Genomic DNA, 21,719 nt, shown 5'->3' on the forward strand with positions numbered 1-21,719 from the left:
ACATATTTCATGACATTTATTTTGATTTTTTCTTTCAACTTTAGGAATAAGCTTCATATTAGTCATACTTTCAAAAGAATGATAATTCACATGACTTAATTTAGCATACTATATATCAAGAAACACAATTAAGTAAGCGGAAGAACTAGTATCATTATCATTCATAACTGAAAGTTTGAACAAACAATCGATACATAATCATTTCCAACAAAAGTCTCATTTTTGGAGATGAAATATTTTTCAAATTAAAAAACTAACTTAAACCCATTCTTGTCAAGTGTAGAGCTAGAAACAAGATTCTTTTAAAGGTCCAGTACATGTAGTATGTCCAAAAGAGTTAACAAATTGTCGGAGGTCAGCTTCAAACTCACATTTTCCCTGCTAGCGACCTTTACCTTGACGAATTTTCCATTAATATTCCCTTGCATCCTCTACCTTATCGTATGAGGAAAAGGCATCATGGTGGAAGCAAAGGTGCTTGGTGGCTCTCGAGTTAATTGATCATTCACTCGAGTTATAAGTGATGAGAGCTTCGGTAATGACCCCACAAATTCCTCGGCAACAAGAGCATGATCTCTTTCTTTCTTATCACTTTTGTAGAATCTACATTCCTTCATAAAGAGATCCTTTGTCTCACATACATAATATCATTTATTATTCTTATTATTCTTGTATATTTTCTTTTTTTTTTGGATTATGGGTGTTTTTTCTTTGGTGGTTAAGGTCTTCAATTGTCTTGACCCTTTCAGTTACTCTCAACAAGATGGGCCTCTATTATGGATTATATTTTCAGAGAATGTTTATCACAATTCCGAGCCTCTTCTTTAATCCATCTATGAAGGATGAGGTCATTCAAGTTCATATTGTTTCTTTTGTGCTTCAGAGGATTTTTATACTCCTTTTACGATGGTGGAAGTTTTTCGATTATTACAGCAGCTTGAAAAGCCTCATCGATCATCATATCTTCATATGAGATTTCATGGATTCACTTCTATAAATCATGTACCTAATTTAATATAGACTTATCATCAAAACATCTTAAAATCAATATAACGGCTGACTACATATTTCTTAGCTCCAGTATTCTCTATTCTAAATTTCTTTTCGAGGTGATCCCACAAATCCATGGCGGATGAATGATGACAGTAAATATCATAATTAAAATTAGTCATTACATTCATAATGTAGTTTTCGCACATGTAGTCATCATTCTTACCTTTAAGTAGCTTGAAGGATGTTGCTAATTCATTCCCCTCAAGTGAGGGGGCAGATTCTTTGATGACATAGATTAACTTGAGGTTTGTGACATAAAACTCCATCTTTTACCACTATTTCTTAAAATTCTTCTTGTCAAAGATCTCAATTCGAGGATTCTTAGACACAATCGTCATAATAATCAAGATTTTGAAGGGGAGACATGTCTTTAAATTGTTGGTTATAATAAAGAGATGCGGGAAAAAAAAAATCCAAATATTAAAAATGAGGAAGAAAAAAGAAGTTATCTCGAGAGTCGAGGCATGTTACAAATGGTATCTTAAAGACAAATTTGCCCCCCACAAGAAAGATCATCGATGCATTAGGTTTCAGCAACTTTGCCCCTAGGATATAATAGCTCTTCTCCAGTAGATGAACGACTAGGATCCAGTACACACTTGATCTCAGCCTTACAAACCCAAGCTTGCTCGTACAAATTTGCCCAAATAAAGATTGCAGAGGAAAACTAGAAAGAAATCTAGAGAAGAAATGAATATATAGGATTTTTCATGTATTTTTTTAGGAGAAAATGAATTGTACTTGTATAACTCAAGAGATAGCTGTTAAGCTTTAGGAACATCCGGGCAGTGCATTGAATGTATGCCGGCGCATGCCAACTTATTAATGATTGTATCAGTGTATGGTGACTTTCACTCCACATGCACATAAGAGTGCTATTGCTGATGCAAGAAAAAATAAAACAATATCTAATCAAATACACAGCACGCCATGCTCATGCGAGATTGCACCCAAGGCACACTCTTAGTTCCCAATACAAATAGTAAGTGAAGGATTCTATTAGAAAGCATTAGATTTCTTTACTCTTTTTCAATAAAGGACTACACCCACTGGAAACAAAGGAAAAAGCACAAAGCTAGGAAACCAATTTCCATAATTATTTAAATTCATTGTTTCCTAACAAATGATCACCTCACTAAGGCAGAGGTACGTCTGACATGTACGTGCATTTCATCATGCACTCCTCTTATTGTTCACACCACTAATTAACCAAACCAATAATCATGTGTATAAATCACCCACAAACTCAAATGAACATCAAGACATGTAAATGTGTCCAACAGGTCTGATAGGCTGCCCTTGATCTAACACCATGTGACCAGTTTAAGGCCTCTCAGTGCACATTATGAAATTCGGGTCTGATAGGCCGCACATAGTCTAACACCATGTTGCCAGTCCAAGGTCTTGGGTGATTATGACAAAGGTGTAATACAGTGCTGGTATATAGGGCTGACTGAGTTATCCAAGCTGTTTGTATGATGGGCCCAGAGGATATCCCAAGTGACAAAAAACTAACTGATTAGAAGATCCTAGCTGTTCAAGCTTTTGGCTTCTTTCAGCAGAATGTGAGACATGTATTTTCTTCTTTAATGATCTATTTCCCGACCATCAATTGAAGGGTCAGGATTTGCCCACCTTTGAGATTTCTGGTGAATGTCCATGAATACTGGCACCCATCCTATCAATGGTTTGGACCATCGAAATCTTCCTTTTTTGGTCTGCATTCCTTGCTAGAGTTCTTGTCCTTCATTTCATGAAAGGTGTAAAATAGTCACTTCATGGGGGGAAATTTGCAAACATTTTCATTGACCCACGTGTAGGGTTACAGGAGACCTAGTTACATTGTGTATTTGTGGATTTGGAGTAGCCATAACAGATTCGTTATCACAGTCCGCACTGAGCCTTCTCCTTTCTGCTAGCACCAGAAAGGAGTAGGCTACCCTATCCGTCTTATGCTCTTTCTTGCTTCTTTCTTTTTTTTCTTTTTTTTCTTTTTCTGCTGCGAAAATCAATTCCATCTAACTACTGCGACCAATATTACTGTGATTTTTAAAAATCTTGCCATATTTTACAGAAAAATACATTAAATGATATTATCACAAGATTTTCAAGATATTGGCAGATATAAAAATATCCCATTTTATCAGGATATTATTGCTAAAAATACTCAAAGAAATTTGTCATATTAGCATGTATTTAGAAAATATATTTAATAATTGACAATAAACATTTTAAGATATTTTTATTTTTTGGTGAGATTTTCCTAATAATATGCCAAGAAAAACCCCAAATTTTGAAAATCTCCAACGAAATTTTGAGTCCAAGAAATTGCAAACAAGGCGATTTTATACCATGCATCCATTTACCATTTCAGATACCCAATCAAAATTTTTAAAAATGGATTACCCAAAAAAAAAAAAAAAACATCTCCACTGCGGAATGAGAACACAAAAGGCCTATAACCATCATTTTGGCTTTCTCAAAATTTCCTGATCCACATACAAACTCCCTCTGCATATGTTGTATGCTGAATTGGGGAGTTCTATGGCCACTATTGTACAAAAACAAGGTCACCCAACTTAGCAAAAATGAAATAAAACAAAAATAAATTAGCTAAAGGAACGAACTTGGTTCCGTCTTTTGTTATTCTTTGCCCCAGAACTAAATTTCAAATTCTTATTTCCTTTCCGGTCACCGAATTTCGCTCCTCTTCTTTTCACTTTTCCTTTTTGCTTCTTGTTTTGCCCTGACATCTCAAGCTCAGTATGACTTGCCACGGCAGAGTTATTAATGTCACAATCCGGTGATTCAAGCTCTTCGAAGGAACCATCGACACCCATAAGCTTATCAAACTCGCTTTCATCAATGGCCCCTCTCTTCAGTTTTTTCAATAATCGGTACTCCCGCTCCAGCTCCTCTGCATCTTCAACGTTCTGAGCTGCTCGGCGCTGCCTGCCTGTTTTTTTCCTAGTTTTGGTACCAACACCACTTGGATTTGGCTTCGGCTTTTCAGGTTTAGGTTCCTTGCGGTCAGCTGTTTTGCTTGCCTGCAAGTTCTTCTGTCGCTGTTTCTCCCGAGATTTATCTCTACAAATACAGACAATAAATTTGTGATTAGAACCCTCCTAAGACTCCAGGATTTCCTAATCAAACCACGGCACGTGTGCAAGGAGGTCCAGGCCAATCATCAGGTGGGTCCTGTCATGTATGTGTTGTTGCACGAAAATCAGGCTGCTAAATATCAGTAGGCAGGCTACATGCATGTTGCGAGTGAACCATAGGTCTGTTTTCTTTTCTAGGCATCCATTTTCTGCCAAGCTGAACGTGGTCATCAGGTTGGCCTTAAAGAAAAGCTGGTGAATATTTTCTTCATATGAATGTGGCCCAACTAATTACGGGACTGGCCTGATTTACGACTGCATCACATACACAATGGGTGCAGGTTTCCCAAGTAGCCTTAATTTATTTTAAAACTATTACCTGGATGGCACATGCCAGATCGGCTAGGAAAATAGACTTAGTATGAGTTAGAAAGTGTGCTTACTTGTACTTGACCAGCATCACATCAACACCATCTACAGGTGTAAAACCATCAGTTGAGAGGGCGTGATGCTTTACCTCGGGCATTGAAGGGAGCTGTAGTAGGCCATGTCCCATGGCCAACTTCCCAATCTCCAATTCTTTCCACCTGAAAGATCTGATCTAAGTGCATTGAAACAATTTAAGCTGATTTGAAAAATAATGGTGGTGGATGGAAGAACCTGAAAATGTAAGAGCAATGATGCTCCTTATATGCACGTATGTATGAGACGAACGCCTTAAGTCCCTTCTCCATGACATCACGGTCCTTTTTAGCAACAGAGCGTATCTGCAGAAGGTGATTTTAGCATTGAGATTATCACAGAACTTTTCTTTTCATGTATATTGCAGAACAAATAGTTTTCACAGAAAGTAGCAAACCAAATTCCAAGGAGCTATAGGCACTTAATACATTAGGACTTGCACAGTGCTCAGATGTCCCCAGTACATAAAAGCAGGTCCCATGGATGATTAGTCTCGGCCGCTGACCTTCATGGGACCTGCCATGACGGAGGATGGCTTAAATAAGTTCTACATTATGACCCTACCATCCAACTAATACTTTTCCAGGCAGTTGCTTTGTTTTATCTTAACCATCTATGTGTGAGCAACAGATCAAAGGGTTAGGACTTTCAGTCTGGGGGACTTTTAGGGATCCGCCATCCATGGTATGAACACATCAGACCATCTGGATAACCAAACACCTGCACAAATTGGGCAAATAAAGAAATGTAGACATCCCAATGCACCAAGACCCCTATAATTCTCATCTAATTAAGGAAATGTGTGTTTTCATCATAAAAATCACATTCAGGTCAAAAGTGCAAGTTGTTTTGGCACAACTGTTCGGAGAATGCATGTTCTTCTGCTTTTCTTTAATGGATAACAAAATTTTATTCAGAAAGAGAATAAGGGCACAAGATCAAAAACTGGACAATGAGACCCTAACTAGTAAGAGTCTCCACAATGTCATTGGCTTCTCTAAAACATTGCATGAAATTTTAAGGGTATGTTTGGTTACACCAATTATAATGAAATTTCATGACATTTTGCACCAAATTAAACTGATTAATCATGAAATATCATAATATTTGGTGCAACCAAACATACCCTAATCCTGATGCTAAATTGCATTTGTTCTTCTGGTCTCACCTAGGTTTAGAATGCTTAATCAAGTAGGGAACATAGACACACAGAAGGAACTTATCGGCGACATGGTGTATGATTATATTGCTGTAGGTTGATTTATATGCTATCAGTAACATGTAGGTGGTATGTCAGTAATACCTGTGGAGGAGCTTCAGCATACCGTGATAAACAATAATATAGTATATACATCGACCAGATACTGGCAATACATAAGAATATCAAATGGCACGCACTTTTAATGTTCTAAACAAACAAACAAAAAAGGATCCTGAACTTGCACATTCACATTCTGAAAAGAGAAGGAAACAAATGAAATGCATTTCGCCCTTCAAAAAAATTGCAATGCATTTCCATTATGGAATAACTTCTAGCACTTCCATCATTCAAAGTGTAAAACACTTCTAGAAAATGCATCCTAATATCGCCTGTATATTTTATTAATAATGAATCAGAAAGATTGAAGAAACAATTCAACTGGAGGATCTACATCATAAAATTTTAGTTGTTACGTGTGTGTGTGAACGGGGTGACCTATCGTCGATCTAAACCATTCATCCATACAACTAGAAGCAAGCCATGTTACAAAAATCACGCCAATCAGATGATCCTAACCCTTTGAATAGGTACAATTTGTTACAACCGTCCGTTGTTTACAAGCCATCATCACATGGTTAGAATCATCAAACCAAAGTTGTACTTTGGAATCAATGTTTTAAATAGATACGCTACGGTGTGTAGCATATGTGCCTTCATGCTGTGCAGCTCATGAATAGCTTAAGTCACATGTAGCCTATGTTACATGATAATTTGCATATGCTACACTCTACATAAACTACGCTATACGCTATGTAGCTCACATTAGTACATTACAAGTTACTTTTCACTACAACATTAAAATCAATTAATGTTTTCAATGCTTTGTTACATTTTTCTATTTTGAATCAATATTATTTAATCTTTTCAATGCTTTTAGTAAAATAATATATGGGGGCATTTGGCATCTCTACAAATAAGAGCTTATTGGCTTATTTCTGAAGAAAAAAAAGAAAAAGTTTTAATTAGGGGGTTTATTTGTTTATAAAGTAGCAATTAAGCTCTAATTTTATAAGTTGGGAAGGGGTTAACTTTTGAAAAAAAGCTTATATGGCTTAAGCGGGTAGACATTTTTTGGCTAATCTTTGGACAAGTTTGTCCTTAAACTTTTCAAATAATTCACATATTGCCCTCTTGTCTTCTCTTTACAATCTCTTCAAGGTAGGTCAACATGATGAACGACCCACATCAAAGGTGGGATCCACATGATGGATGGTGGACATTGAATGTGGGACCACGTGATGGAAGGTTGACATTAAAAGTGGGCCCACATGATGAATGACCCATATTGAAGGTTGGGCCCCACATGATGGATGATCCATAACAAAGGTGGGACCTACATGATGGATGGTGGACATCAAGGGTGGGTCCCACGTGATGGATGACTTGCATCAAAATGTGGCCCCACATGATGGACTATCCACATCAAGTGGGCCCACATGATAGATGGTCCACAACAAAGGTGGGACCCACACGATGCTCGGTGGACATCAAGGGTGGGCCCACAAGATGAACAACCAATAAAGGTAGGGGCCCACACAATGAACGGTCCACAACAAGGTGGACCCACATAATGGACAGAGTGGGCTTCATATATGGAAGCCCACATCAAAGTGAGGACCCTCATAATGGACAATCCACATTATGTAGGCCCCACCTAATGGATGGTCCACATGCAAGGTCTCGCATGATGGATGGCCCATATCCAAAGTGGGCCACATGATGGATTATCCACACAGAAGGCGTGTCCCACACGATAAATGGTGGATATCAAAAGTGGACCCCACATGATGGACAATCCACTTCAAAGGTAGGGCCCACATTATGGACACATCAAATGTGGACTCCACATAATGGGTTATGGGTAGTGGGCATTGAGGGGGCCTACATAAAAGATAATTAGCATTGATGGTGGGCCTCACATGATGGATGACCTACATCAAGGAGGGCCCTAATGATGAATGGTCCACATCCAAGACGGTCTTGCATGATGGACAACCCACTTTGAAGGTTTCACTCACGCGATGGACAGTCCACATCAAAGGCGGGCTCCATATGATGAACGATCCACATCTAACGTACGACATTATGGATGGCACACATGTTTTAAAATATGAAGATTGTAGCCACCCATTCTTCTGTCATTTGGAGCATGGTTCTTCTATAGTGAGATCCACCAAAACAACCATCTAGATTGCTCTTATAATAGAGTTGTTGTAATCTTTAAAAATGACATTAACTACCCTATGAAAAAGCTCTTATTTGAAAGTTTTACCAAACGTGCTTATTTCAAATAGGAGCTTTTTTCGACTTGAAAAAGTGATTTCACCAAATGAACTTATTTAAAACAAGAGCTAGAACAAAATGAGCTTATTGGAGTAGGCTCTTATTGAATTAGAGTAGAGATGCCACACGAGCACTAAGTTACAATATTAAATCAACTTTGTTGCTCTTTCTTTACCTTTATACCTAATCAATGCCCTTTCTTATTACTTTAGATTGCGTTTGATTGCACCAAATATCATGAAATTTTATTAAATTTCATTATTAATCAGCCTAATTTGGTGGAGAATATCATGAAATGATGCAACCAAGTGCAACCTTGATTAAAAATCCAGAAGAAGTGTGTAGCTACACACTATGTAGCTTACGCCTCATGCTTCAGGGGGGTGAACGCTATGCTTCATGCTATCGCTATTTAAAACATTGTTTGGAATCATAAACGATACAAATTGGGATCTATCTAGTAGATGTTTCAAGATGATGACTGGAGCTATTTTGTTTCTCTACTCAATCTTGGATCTTGGTTGTTTGTTTTCCATGAAATTGATTGGATGCTTAGGATCATCCGAATGAACGGTTCAAACGGACAATAGGTCAACCCCATGTGCCATGTAAAAGCTTCGGGGACATTGCAATGTCCCCATGAGTGTGGGGATGTTAGCAACCCATGAGTTGCTAACATCCCCAAATGTCTCTGAAGCTTTTAAATGGCACATGGGGTGACCTATCGTCCATCCAACATTAGCAACGTCCTCGAAGCTTTTACATAGCACATGAAGTGACCTATTGTCCATCTGAACCATCCATTCATACATGTAACTAGGAGCAAGCCATGGTGTAAATATCACGCCAATCAGATAACCTAAGCGTCCAATCAAAATCATGGAAAACAAACAACTAACATTGAGTAGAGAAACAAAATAGCTCCAAACACATTTAAAAACATCTACTAGATAGATCCCAAGAAACAAAAAAGCTCCCATCATCATCTTGAAACATTTACTAGGTAGATCCCACTCTGTGTTGCTTACGATTCAAAAGCAAAACTTTGGTTTGATAATTCGAACCATGTGATCTATTTTTTATTTTTAAAGTGACGAAGTTATATTGAAAAGATCAAAATACAAGAGAAAGAAGGAAAACTCCCGCTGAGATAGCGAGAGAAGCAACCTCCAAAGCAAAACAAAACAAAATACAGTCTATAGATTGGGTAAAACGAGTCCCCAATTTGCTAAGAAATGTTGGGCTCTCAGAATTGTTGAACCCGATGATTTAGAGGTCCCTGAAAAACATCTCCTGTTTCTTTCTTCCCAAACCGACCACCAGACTGCCAACAGACACATTCTCCACATTATTGTTCTCCGTTTCCCTAATTTTGGCCCAAGCCAAGCTTTAATCAGACCGTCAAAAGAGGAAGGGAAACACCACGCAATATTGAAAGAAATGAGAATAGTCGACCACACTTGAACAATGAATGGACAGTGAACAAACAGGTGATCCACCGACTCCTCATCAGCCATGCAACAGAGGCAAATGTTGGTTATTATCATGCCCCTCTTCCTTAAGTTGTCAACAGTCAGGACTTTCTTCTTCCCTACTAACCAACCAAAAACCGATTTCTTTGGAGGAACATTGAATTTCCAGATTTTTCCCATCATGTAGTTGTCCTCCCCTAAAGAGTTTGAAATTGTGCAAGAATAAAGAGATTTGACCAAAAACAATTTAGAGCTGTTGTGCCTCCACACGAGCTTATCTTCTAGCGAATTTTCAGGATGACAGCTGGAGATACGGCTGAGAAAACCCATAAATTCTTCGATCTCCCAATCTCGTAAATTTCTTCTACAATTGATATGGCTTGTAAACAACAAACGGTTGTAACAAATTGCCCGTGTTTTTTGCACCATAGCTTGCTTCCATTAGTACTATTGAATGAATCATCCTGACTGATCATTGGACGTCCCACACGTCATTCAAAGGTTTGGGAACAATGCCAACATCCCCAAGCAAAACCACACATACGTATGTGTTTGTGTGTGTATGTATAATTGTTTTTTTATGTCAGAAATGAAAGATGGCTTTCAAGGCAACGAAGCAACAAGATGGGACTTGATATGAATTTCGAGGCTTGCAAGCATCCATCTAGAAATGCTAAACACGAGCACCCCACACAGGGTGATATGCACATGTGTGCAATATCCAGGCTGTTTGTTAGGCATGTCCAATGAAGAATGTCCCTTGGCCCAAAAATCAATCTGGTGTACTCATCAGTTCTGGTCCACCACCCGTTTGCTTAATTAGACTATTGCCCAAGATTCACACATGTGACAAGTTCGGGTTGCTTTTATATGGTGTTCGCATTCCTTACAAACTTCTTTGCGGAGGAAAATTGATTAAATATATGTAGCATAATCAAAGGATAACTACTTGCCTGAGGGACAATGTCCAAAGCATTATCAGAACTTTTCCTCTCTTGGAGAGGGACCCTTCTTAGCCGCAAGAATTCTACATATGAGTCCTCCTATATGTAGAAATCATAATAAGCAAAAAAAAATATTACACAGTGATCATTGGGAAGTAATAGCAGGAAAGCCAAATGACTAGCAATGAATTAAATATCATATAGGCAGATGAGAAGCAAACCTTTGGTAAAAGAAAAACAATAGCACTTCCTGGTCTGCCCATCCGTGCAGTCCGGCCAACTCTATGTACGAAAACATTTGGATCTTGTGGGGGGTCATACTGCATAGGCACCACAAAATCAGATTTCCTTCTTTTTTTATTTTTCAAATAGTAAAGTTGTGCATAGATGACCAATTACATTAACTTGCGATCAGCATCATCAATATCACCATGATGGAAGTAGATTGCATCCTGCCCCCACCTAGATGATAATCTGTCCAGGCAGGGATCTGTGGGGCCCACCGTGATGTCTAGGTTTTATCCATGCTGTCCATCCATTTTTCCAGATCATTTTAGGGTACAAACCCAAAAATGAGGTAGATCCAAGGCTCAAGTGGACCAAACAGTGGGGATTGAATGCCCGCCATTAAATACTACTTTGGAGCCGAAGAAGTTTTGGATCAAGTTGATATTTGTGTTGTCCCTTCATCCAGGTCCATTTGACCTTATGAACAGGTTGGATGGCAAATAAACATCACAGTGGCCCTTAGGAAGGTTTCAACAGTGGGTGTCACTACCACTGCTACTTCCTGTGTTGGGGTCCTGGATCTACCTCATTTTTGGGTTCGAACCCTAAAATGATCTGGCAAAATAGATGGACGGCATGGATAAAACCCCTACTTCACAGTAAGCCCCATAGAGCCCTGCCTGGATGGATTATCGTCCACGCGGGGGCAGGACGCAATCCGCTTCCCACCATGATAGCCTTGTCCCAGCTATTTGAATTGAATTGCAATAATTAGTTTAATATAGAGGCAATGAACAGAGAGTATTATCTTCCCAGAATTCATAATACAAATTTAGTTGTTTAAATTCCTTTCAAGGACCCCTTAAACATGGCGTATTTGCAATTTGGAGCTTAGCCTTGCAATAAGAATACAAGGTAATTGCAACCTGGTCATCTAGCCTTTATTGAACTAATTTTTGCTATTTTATTCAGCAGTGCATCTAGACATCACCTAGAAGTTAGACAAAATCCATAAGCTGAATATGATTATCAAAAGAGTTAAGCTTCAAGACCCAAGAAAATATCAAAAGCATAAACATGAAATATTGAAAAAAAAAATGCAATTTTTTGATAATGAAGATCCAAAAGGTAGAAGCAAAGAAGTATCTCAACCACTATGGATCACAAAATCATCATTGCCATCATCACCACAATCATCTTAGCCTTCTCCAAGCGATTTGGTTCAGCATTAAATAGTAGATTAGCAAGAGATTTACGATTGGCTGACTGTAATAGGCAAGTTTTCATGTATAAAGGATTTTGACCAAAATGATTGATCGTTCTTAAGCCGGGATGTAGTTTGCTTTTGTAGCTTTGAGCCTTACGAAACGGCTTATTAAAGTCACCATTGCCTTTCAAGAAAAATAGAGCTTTACGATTGGCTGATCACTAGACATCAAGTTTCCTCCTTCACTGGAGCTCTGGAACCGGCAATGACATAGGCTCACATAAGGGTCAGTATGTATTGGGTTTTGCAAATGTCCCCACCTTCATCTGTTCAATCTTGATTGTCCATTTTCCATGCTACTGATGTCTTGGGATCATCCGATTGCGTGATTTTTGCATCGTGCCTTGCTCCCAGTTATCGAATGAATGAACCATTCAAATCGGGAATTGGACATCCCTCTCGTCACTCAAAAGGTTTGGGGACACTGCTAATGTCCCTGTGAAGGTGGAGACATTAGCAAAACCTGTACATATTGTGTGCATGTGCGTGCTAGATCAATAGTAGTGAGTGTGAATGCACTGTGATCATCATCGAAGGCTTAAGATCGATGGTAATCCCACAGGCATCCAGAGATCAGCCCCTCCACAAGCCACCAAATGTGTCAGCATGCACACATGCAAGATCCAAGCCATCAATGAGACTTTCGTGCACATCAAATATGAATACATAATGACTTGGGTATTCAGACTAAAAATAACAGAAAAGCTTATAAACCAACTGCTAAATAATCTACCATCTACCTGAATTATCCAATCAACACCTGGAATATCAAGTCCTCGTGCTGCTACATCAGTACATAGAAGAACACCACTTGAAAGCTTTGTAAATGATGCCAATGCTCTCTCCCTTGCAATCTAAAGAAACATATAGAAGATATGCCAATTTTAGAATGTTTTTTACACACATAATACATAACTGGCCAGTTAAGGGCCCTTTTTGCATTGCAACATCCGTCTAGATCTCAATTGCACACAATATCTGAACATGTGGGGCCCATGGCATGTAATCTTGTGAGGAGCCTCGTTTTTGCAAAAAGGCCCTCTAATTGGCTAAATGGCATAGATACAAGTTACTAAAACGATATCGTGGGGCTTTTTTTGGATGACAACGACAAACCACTCCCAACTCATTTCTGCAAATGTGCATGACAGACATGTCAGTACCTGATGGGAAGTCGACTTACGGTTTAGATTACCCAACTATAGTGGCCCGCAAGAAGAACATATGGGCGCAATTTTTCCAATGAGGGTATGATCAAGTGATGGCACACCTTTTGAACTGTTTGGATCCCTCACATGTGCAACACATTGGCATGTACCGGTTGGCAGTAAAACACTGCCTCCCCAACTCATTTCTGTGGAAAGGATCCCGGAGCTAATTTTCAGATAGTCACTGCTGCATGGGCAGAAATGATAATATCTTGCTATCACATAGGCCCTTAGATTTACCTGCTTCATCCTCCCATGAAGAGGAATTAGGGGACAACCTTTAAGAGCAGCAAGCTGTGGAAGAACGACTCCCCAGTAATCAACACAAGCACATGTCATGAAGTAGCTGCAATAGTTTAGGAAACCAGAGGAACCAAATTATGGCACATCATCAGACAACAGCTATATAATATTTCTCCTTACACAAGTATGAAACATCAATAAAAGGAATGAGATGGTAACACATAACAGTACATGATAATCTTTTTTGATAAGTTCTTTGAGAGGAAGTCAACAAGCTGTGACGGCTTCTTCTCTTCATCACATACCAGATACTGCATGATCAGAGATAAAATTAAGTTACAGCCAAAAGAAGGATATACAAAATCCCAGTGTCTTTTAACAACTTTTCCTTGTTAATCTTGCTACTCGCTACCCTTAAAATTTGTCTTAGCTTCGCAGCTAAAAGGGGTGTTAGGGAAGATTATTTCTCACAATCAGAGTGCATTCATACCGGGAAGACAGATTATTGACAGTGCTCTAATCGCCTTAGAATGTGTGGACTCGAGCCATAGATCTAAGCGTAAAGGTATTATTTGCAAAGTGGATATCGAAAAGGCTTATGACCATGTAGACTGGGGTTTCTTACAGTATATGCTTCATCGGATGGGCTTTGGTGAGAGGTGGAGGAAATGGATGAGGGACTGTGTGGGGTCTGCTTTTTTTTCGATTCTTATTAACGGCTCTCCTAAAGGCTTTTTCAAAAGCAATAGGGGACTGAGGCATGGGGATCCGATGTCCCCATTTCTGTCCTTGATAGTGGTGGAAGCTCTCTCGAAAATGCTGGATAATAGTCAGGAACAAGGTATCAATGGCGGTATTAAAGTCGAAGGTATGGATAAGTCGATTTCGCATGTGTAGTTTGCCGACGATATTCTGTTATTTAGCAAAGCAGAGGAAGAAAAAGTCATCAACCTCCGTACGATTATTCGGTGTTTTGAGGTGGTCTTGGGGCTTAAAGTGAATATGGCTAAATCAAAGATGTTTGGCATAAACATGGAGAAAGAAGGGCTATTGAAATTTGCTGATTTATTTGATTGTGCAGTGGGTTCCCTCCCGACTATGTTCGTGGGTTTACCTCTCTGTTTTGGAAATCCTCCGGTTCATATGTGGGAAAAGGCTATCTCTAGATTCGACTCTTATCTCGCTAGATAGAAATGCATATATCTTTCTCTAGGCGGAAGAATCATTCTTATAAAGGCAGCCCTCTCAAACCTTCCCCTATACTTTATGTCCCTGTTTTTGTGCCCGGGTGTGATCTTACAAAAATTGGAGAAGCTAAGGAGAAACTTCTCATGGCATGGAAAGGAAGATAAAAATAAGTTTCACCTGTTGAACTGGAATGGGGTCTGCAAGCATGTTCAAGATGGAGGGGCTGGAATAAAAGATCTCATAACAATGAATAGGGCTCTCCTAGGAGAGTGGTCTTGGAGGCTGGGATCTGAGGAAGGTAATTTGTGGAATTCTTTAATTGAGTGTAAATATGGGTGCTCAAAAGGGGTCTGGTGGACTAAATCTTCGTCCTTATATAGATCTTCAGCTGTGTGGAAAGGAGTGCTAAAGATTAAGGAAGAAGTTCTCAAAGAGACCAGCTTTTCAGCAGGAAAAGGAGACAGGATCAGCTTCTGGTCAGATTCATGGGTAGGGGCGGGAATTTTAAAAGAAAAATTCCCGCGCATTTTCCGCATTGTGGCTAAGCAGGATACTTCAGTAGCAGCATCTTATTCTGTGAATGGGGGTACTGTAGTATGGAATATAGAGTGCAGAAGAAATCTCGGGGACAACGAGGTTGAAGAGTACATGGCTCTTCTAAAATGTATTCAAGAAGTCAAGGTAGATGCGGATAGCGAAGATAAGTTAGTTTGGAACAAGCATAAATCAGGAAAGTTTACTGTTAAATCGTGTTACAGATGCATTGACAAAGGAGTGGATAAGGAAGAAGAGATCTACACCAATAAAATATGGAAGTACAAAGCTCCTCCAAAGATTGTTGCTTTCTCTTGGTTAGTAGGCAAGAACAGAGTTCTTACGATTGATAATCTAAGAAAAAGAGGGATGATACTCCCTAACATCTGCCTTTGCTGTATTTCAAATGAGGAAATGCTGAATCATCTATTCATTCACTGCCCCCTTCATCAGCCACATCTGGAAGGATATTCTTTCTCGTTTTGAAATGAATTGGGCAGCCCCAAGAACAGCAGGTAGTTTCTTAAAGGCTTGGCATGGGATTCCTTTTGAGAAGAACAAGTTGCCTCTTTGGAGAATGGTGTTGCTTGCGGCCTGGTGGGCAGTTTGGGAAGAAAGAAATGACAGATGTTTTAACAGGATATCTAAACTAGCCGATTACATTGCGTCTAGAGCTAGATTGTTAATTGTTGAATGGGCTGTTAATGTAGAAAAATTAAAGCGCTGTAATCTGTTTTTCTTAGGCTTATAATAGGCTGTGTAGCTCCCTCAGTGGTGCAGCCTATTTCCTTTGTATTTTCATTTTCTTTTCCTTAATCTAATATGTGACTTTTCAAAAAAAAAAAAAAATCGAGGCACAATGAACATTCAAGCATTCAAAGAAAAGAAACAGTCTCCAGCAAAAAGTTTCACTTCTTGGTCTATTGAAATCTGAGCACAAAGAAGATTTTATGCATACCCTCAAAATCACAACACCGAAATAAGATCCCAAATGTAAAATCCCCATAATACGGCAGACAAAGAACACTGCAAATCAAGAGGCAAACGCTCAACCATGCCCCAACGTTATTTGTGTCCCAGCTGCCCCAATCCAATATGTTGCCGTCGAAGAGTCAAAACACAATTCAGATTCCAATAATGCTATGGACCAGATCTTTGTATGCAGTTCTGATAAAACAATCATACCTCGATATGAAGCCCCAATGGTGTTTTGGAAGAGGCTAGTTTTTGTGAGCAAGCTTGCTCATCTTGTACTTTAGTTTCAGTTCTAACTTCGACCCTCACAGGATTTCTCAATCCTGCCTTGGAAAGCTCTTCAACTGCCTCAGTTTGAGTAGCTGAGAAAAGACCGGTTCTTCGAAGCTTTGGCAAACGGGATATAATTGAATTTATCTGATTTTGAAATCCCATATCCAGGAGTCTATCAGCCTCATCTAGGATCAAAATCTGTTACAGCCCAAAAGGATCAAAATGAATTATGGACCCAATCAATAATACTGCATAATAAAGATGTGATCGAGGAAAGCTCCAAGCAGGCAAAACAGTAGATTATTGCATGAATATTAAAGAGTTAAGGAAAATGCCTCTTAAATTGGCACACATGACAAGGCCTATCAACTTTGGTTCTAATTTGAAGGCCTCTCTATGATTTTATCAATTATTTTGCATGGCTTATCCTGAATGCGTTTCTCCATAATTTTTGCATGCCAAGCTAAAAATAAATAAAACTCATTTTTTAATGGCAAGCAAAAATCATAGAAGGTGTTTTTTGCTAATTGATACAAATTTTATGACAACTTCCCTGTTGAGCAATGCAAGTATAACTTATGATGCCCATGATCAAGAAACAAAGGTTAGTACAAGTACCTCAAGGTTCCGAAAATCTAAGATGTCCACGCGCTCCATTATGTCGTAAAGCCTCCCAGGTGTGCCTATCAGTAAGTTGACACCTTCTTCCTCTATTTTATCCACATCTGCTTTTATGTTTGATCCTCCAACAAGAAGCATTGCCTTAATATTGGATAATGTTGAAATGAACGGCAGTGCAACATGGTATATTTGTGATGACAGCTCTCTTGTTGGTGAGATTATTATCCCCATGACCTGAACATAGCATAGATAATTAGTTTACAGCAAAGCCCATATCAAATTTCTAAGCCTCATCCCAATTAATTAGGGATGGCAACATTGAATCATGTTCCGCCATTCCACTCTATCAAACCATTCCTTCAATTAGCCCATAGGTCATCAAGTCTTTTTCTTATTGGGCAAACCTTTAAATATGGGAGAAGTTACGAAACAAAGGTTATTACTCTCCAGGCAGGTTAATTCCTCATCAGAGGGTAAAGCTTCAAAACGTCAAATTTAGAAAAAGTTTCAAAACAAAGGACAAGGTTCCCTACAACAATTAATTGGTAGTCATACGAAAAGTTTCAAAAACTTCAAATTTAGGACTAGCTTTTCAAAACAAGGACACAGCTCTCTGAGCTAGTTAATTGTAGTCATAGGGAAAAAAGTTTCAAAACCTCTGTTGTAAGAGAAGTTTCAAAGTGAAGGATAAGGCTCCCTAAAGCAGTTAATTGATATTCAAAAGGAGAAGCTCCAAAACCTCAAATTTAGAAGTTTCAGAAAAAGGATGAGGTTCCCTGAGCCAATGAATTGGTAGAAACAGCGAAAAGCTCAAAAACCTCAGATTTAGAAGAAGTTTCCGAACGAAAGAAATTGGCCCTCTGAGCCAGTTAATTGGTAATGATAATGAAAAAAAAAAGTTTCACAACAAAATTTGAAGAAGTTTCGAGACAAAGGATAATGCTCCTTAAGCTGGTTGATCAGTAGCCATAGGGAAAGCTTCAAAACCTCAAATATAGGAGAAGTTTCAAAACAAACGATATCGCTGAACACCTTGGTCTAAGCAGCTTAAGCCTGTTTTAGAGCATGGTCCTGATTTTTGGTCTCCACAGATTTAAGAGACCAAGTTTAGATGGTCCCCCAACTTTGTTACAAGGGGCAAGACGGACCCATATGATAGGCCAGTCAAGATTTACAAAAGAAGTAGGGCTTCAACCCCTCGTCATTTGAATTAGAGTCGGAAACCACATCCAATAAGTCATTTGTGCAGCCAAAATCTAAGATGGTTTAAAGTCACCGAACTAGATTGGGATGGCGACTGACAAGACTTCGCTTTCTTCTTTTATGAGGTCAATGACCCCCCCACAGATCAATTCCTTAACTTTTCCCTTAGAGATAAAATAGTCTTTGGTGTTAGGACGGAGAATAAGAGAGTATTTTAGATAGCCCAATTTTCTTTCTTCTACCAGTCATTTGCAAGGTGGGACTTGGGAGTTCAATCATGTCTCTCGCCAGCAGTTGGCAGCAGACATTTTCCGTTTTCTCAACATCAAAGAAGTACTATTTCACCAGGCATTCTCTCAGGGGCACCTTTGTTATTGTTTATTAGCTTCATGCTCCAACTTTTGTTGTTTAAAAGAGGATACCTCTTAACCCAAGTAATGTGGATTTCTGTGATTGGAGATTCCCACATATAGTTGCATCTTGCATGAAGCATGAAGCAAAGAGACAACAGATTCAAGTGCAAGAGCAGGGAAGCATATATTTGAAAACATTCCTAATTATAAATAGTTAGGAAGCAAGGACATGAGCTTGAGTCCGAGGTGATATTGGAAGCAAGAGCGGCGCCTATTTAGAAGGATTGTACAACTATGTTGCCACAAACTGTTTGATCGATTTTTGTCTTTTGTTAAGTTTTGGGTCCTTTGGCCCAGGAGGTGCTGCTTTGTTGGAGAATCTTTCCCATCATACATTTGCAGAGATGGGTATTTGAATCTGGGTGGGTAAGGCACCTGGTCCATCTAGCTTGGGTAGGGCCGATCGGTGCTTTTGCACTTTTTCTTAGTCCAACACTTAATTTATGACAGCATCTCTTTGAGAAACTTCTTGGTCACCAACACATCCTTGTCATTGGAGAGATCGGCCTTTATTTGTTTACAGAAAGCCACTTCAATTATGCATCTTGTTGGCATTGAGGGGTGGCTAAAGCATTCTACAACACTTTCGGGTGGAAAGTATCAATCATAGATATCAGCTTATCAAACTCCTAGTTCATTTCTCACATGGACATAAACATTGGGGTGCTCTCAGAGGAATCATCTACATTTAAGTCTTCCCCTATTGCCAAAGCATTCAACACCCTTTCTCCATCAGACGATGCGCTTCTTCTTCTATGCTGAGATGGTGAAGAGTCCAGAGATGACACTGCGTCAGTTTCTTGGTCGACGAGAGGACTAACGTTCTCATCTACTTCGTTTGGGGTGCATGTCCTCTACAACACTTGTTGGACCAGGATGTCAGTGGCAATCATGCTTTTAGGCTGTCATCGGTCTGATTCAGTTCACCTAGATGGTCATAACATGATCCCTTTCGCCGATTTTCCAACCATATTGACTATTATGATCAATTCTTTGTGTTCTTTAGGGGACCCATTTAGATACAGTTTGAAGTTTCAAAGATCAAGAAGCCATAGCTTGGGAGGAACAATGGCTGCTCCTTTTCTCCTCAGCACTTTTCTTTGTACACTCATGGTGGTAACTCCTTTATTGCCCTCTGAATTGGAATTGTGGGGTCATAGAGAATGGCTTTGACATGACGGCCCGCAGCATGTTTTAGATGCATAGAAGAGTGTTTGAAGCAGTATCCTTGTCTTGGGAGGCACCTTTTGCTTACATGCAAGGACACTCCTTTCTTTTCCTTGTTTCTTATTTAACTTAATTTTGACCCTCAACAAGGCTAAAGTACATGTCCATTTCCTTGTCTTAGGATTGTTCAATCCCTCATTTTCAACATTTTGATTGTATCTTGTGAGGTGTAACTAAATTTCTCAACATACAAATTCTGGGTGCTTCACAGAGGAGCTTTGACATCCAGAGTGATCTTAACTTTATTTTGACCATTGGCAGCATGTCGCTCGAATTTCACCGATTGAAACAATGCTTACGAACCATATTGAATCCAACATGGCAAGTATTGAATGGTTCATATTGATTATTCAATTTTTTTTATGCTATAAACAATCTGACACGTCAATTTTAGATGCTGTTCGAAATAGATAACGTTCATTTTATGCAGGACACTGATCGAATGGACAGGATCCTCTGATCAGTGTCTAAATGCAACTCAATGCATTGTGTAACTTACACATATATACATAGAAAGAGAGAACGGTGATGATGGTAGGGACGAACGTACCTGGTGGGGTTTTGGAGTGTCGGGAGATCGACGGAGGATCTCGACAACGGGGACAACGAAGGCTAGGGTTTTTCCAGAACCTGTGGCAGCATCTACGGAGACATCTTTGAAGGAGCAGAGGAGTGGGATGGTGGCCGCCTGGACTGGAGTGCAGAAATGGAAGCTTGCTAGGGTTAGGGCATCGAGAACGGGCGGAGAGAGGGCCGGTTGAAGATCGGAGAATCGGACAGTGGTTAGGGCGCTGTTTGTTGCGGGGCCCGCTGTCACTGCTGTTGCCGCCATTACCTCAAACTACCCTTTTTTTCTTCAGCTCTGTTTCGTTCGTCTGCCTCCCTATGAAGACCTGGAGTTCTCTTATGGTGATAGATTCACCGCCCGTTTTCAAATGGTGGTTACTCAGGAAGCGGATTGGCTGGTGTACCACACACCAGCTATATAGCTGATGCATTGACGTCAGCAAGTTATGTGGGTCCCATCATGAGTTATGTGTTATATCCAAACCGTCCATCCATTTTTAGAGTTCGTCATGATTCTTGAGACAAAAAATAAAACAGATCTAACAATCAAGTGGACCACATGAAAAAAGCAGAGGGGGATTGAACATCTGCCATTGAAACCCTTTTGGGGTCCACAAAAGTTTTGAATCAATATGAAATTTGTTTTTCCTCTTCCATGTCTTTGTGACGTTACAAACAGATTGGATGGAAAATAATCGTTACGGTGGGCCTTATGAAAATTTTAAGGGTGAGAATCATTATTCATCTGATTGATCTTTGATATGATTTCTTTTTTGAAAGTACTCTAAAATTATCTTGAAAAATGGGTGAAGGGTATTGATATAATAAATACTTCAAAATTCATAGGGGCAAAGATAATGATTTTCTCCCTCTAAAATTTCAAATGAAGAGGAAAAACAAATTTCACATTGATCGTGTCACTCCAGAAGGGTTTGGATGGTTGATGGTCAACCCCCAGGGCTCTTTACACTATGGTCCACTTGGTAGTTAGATCTGTCTTAATTTTAGTCTCAAGCAGCAAAGGGCTGTTTGATTTTTAATTTTCTTGATAAATACAGAGAAATACATCCATTTTACTTGCTCCACTTGTTTGAAATTAGCAGAAAATTATGCTTTGAAAAGCTGTCCATATAATACTTTTATTACTAATTTAAATATGTGGCCCCACCAAGATATATGTGAGTTATCCACACCAT

At 39.2% G+C, this 21,719-nt stretch overlaps 1 protein-coding gene across 1 annotated transcript; it reads right to left on the reverse strand.

Moving 5' to 3' along the window:
* Positions 1–3,495: 3,495 nt before the first annotated feature.
* Positions 3,496–20,888, reverse strand: LOC131223682 (DEAD-box ATP-dependent RNA helicase 18). The gene is made up of 11 exons (XM_058219146.1): positions 20,507–20,888; positions 17,111–17,347; positions 16,430–16,690; positions 13,754–13,833; positions 13,520–13,625; positions 12,812–12,925; positions 10,798–10,896; positions 10,586–10,675; positions 4,815–4,921; positions 4,598–4,741; positions 3,496–4,140 (listed from the first exon to the last, which is right to left on the reverse strand). The coding sequence occupies exons 1-11, from the start codon at positions 20,786–20,788 to the stop codon at positions 3,663–3,665; spliced, it is 1,998 nt and encodes a 665-aa protein (XP_058075129.1). The 5' UTR covers positions 20,789–20,888; the 3' UTR covers positions 3,496–3,662.
* Positions 20,889–21,719: the final 831 nt, after the last annotated feature.

This window comes from Magnolia sinica, chromosome 13 (assembly GCF_029962835.1).
Source record: "Magnolia sinica isolate HGM2019 chromosome 13, MsV1, whole genome shotgun sequence".
Lineage (NCBI taxonomy): Eukaryota > Viridiplantae > Streptophyta > Magnoliopsida > Magnoliales > Magnoliaceae > Magnolia > Magnolia sinica.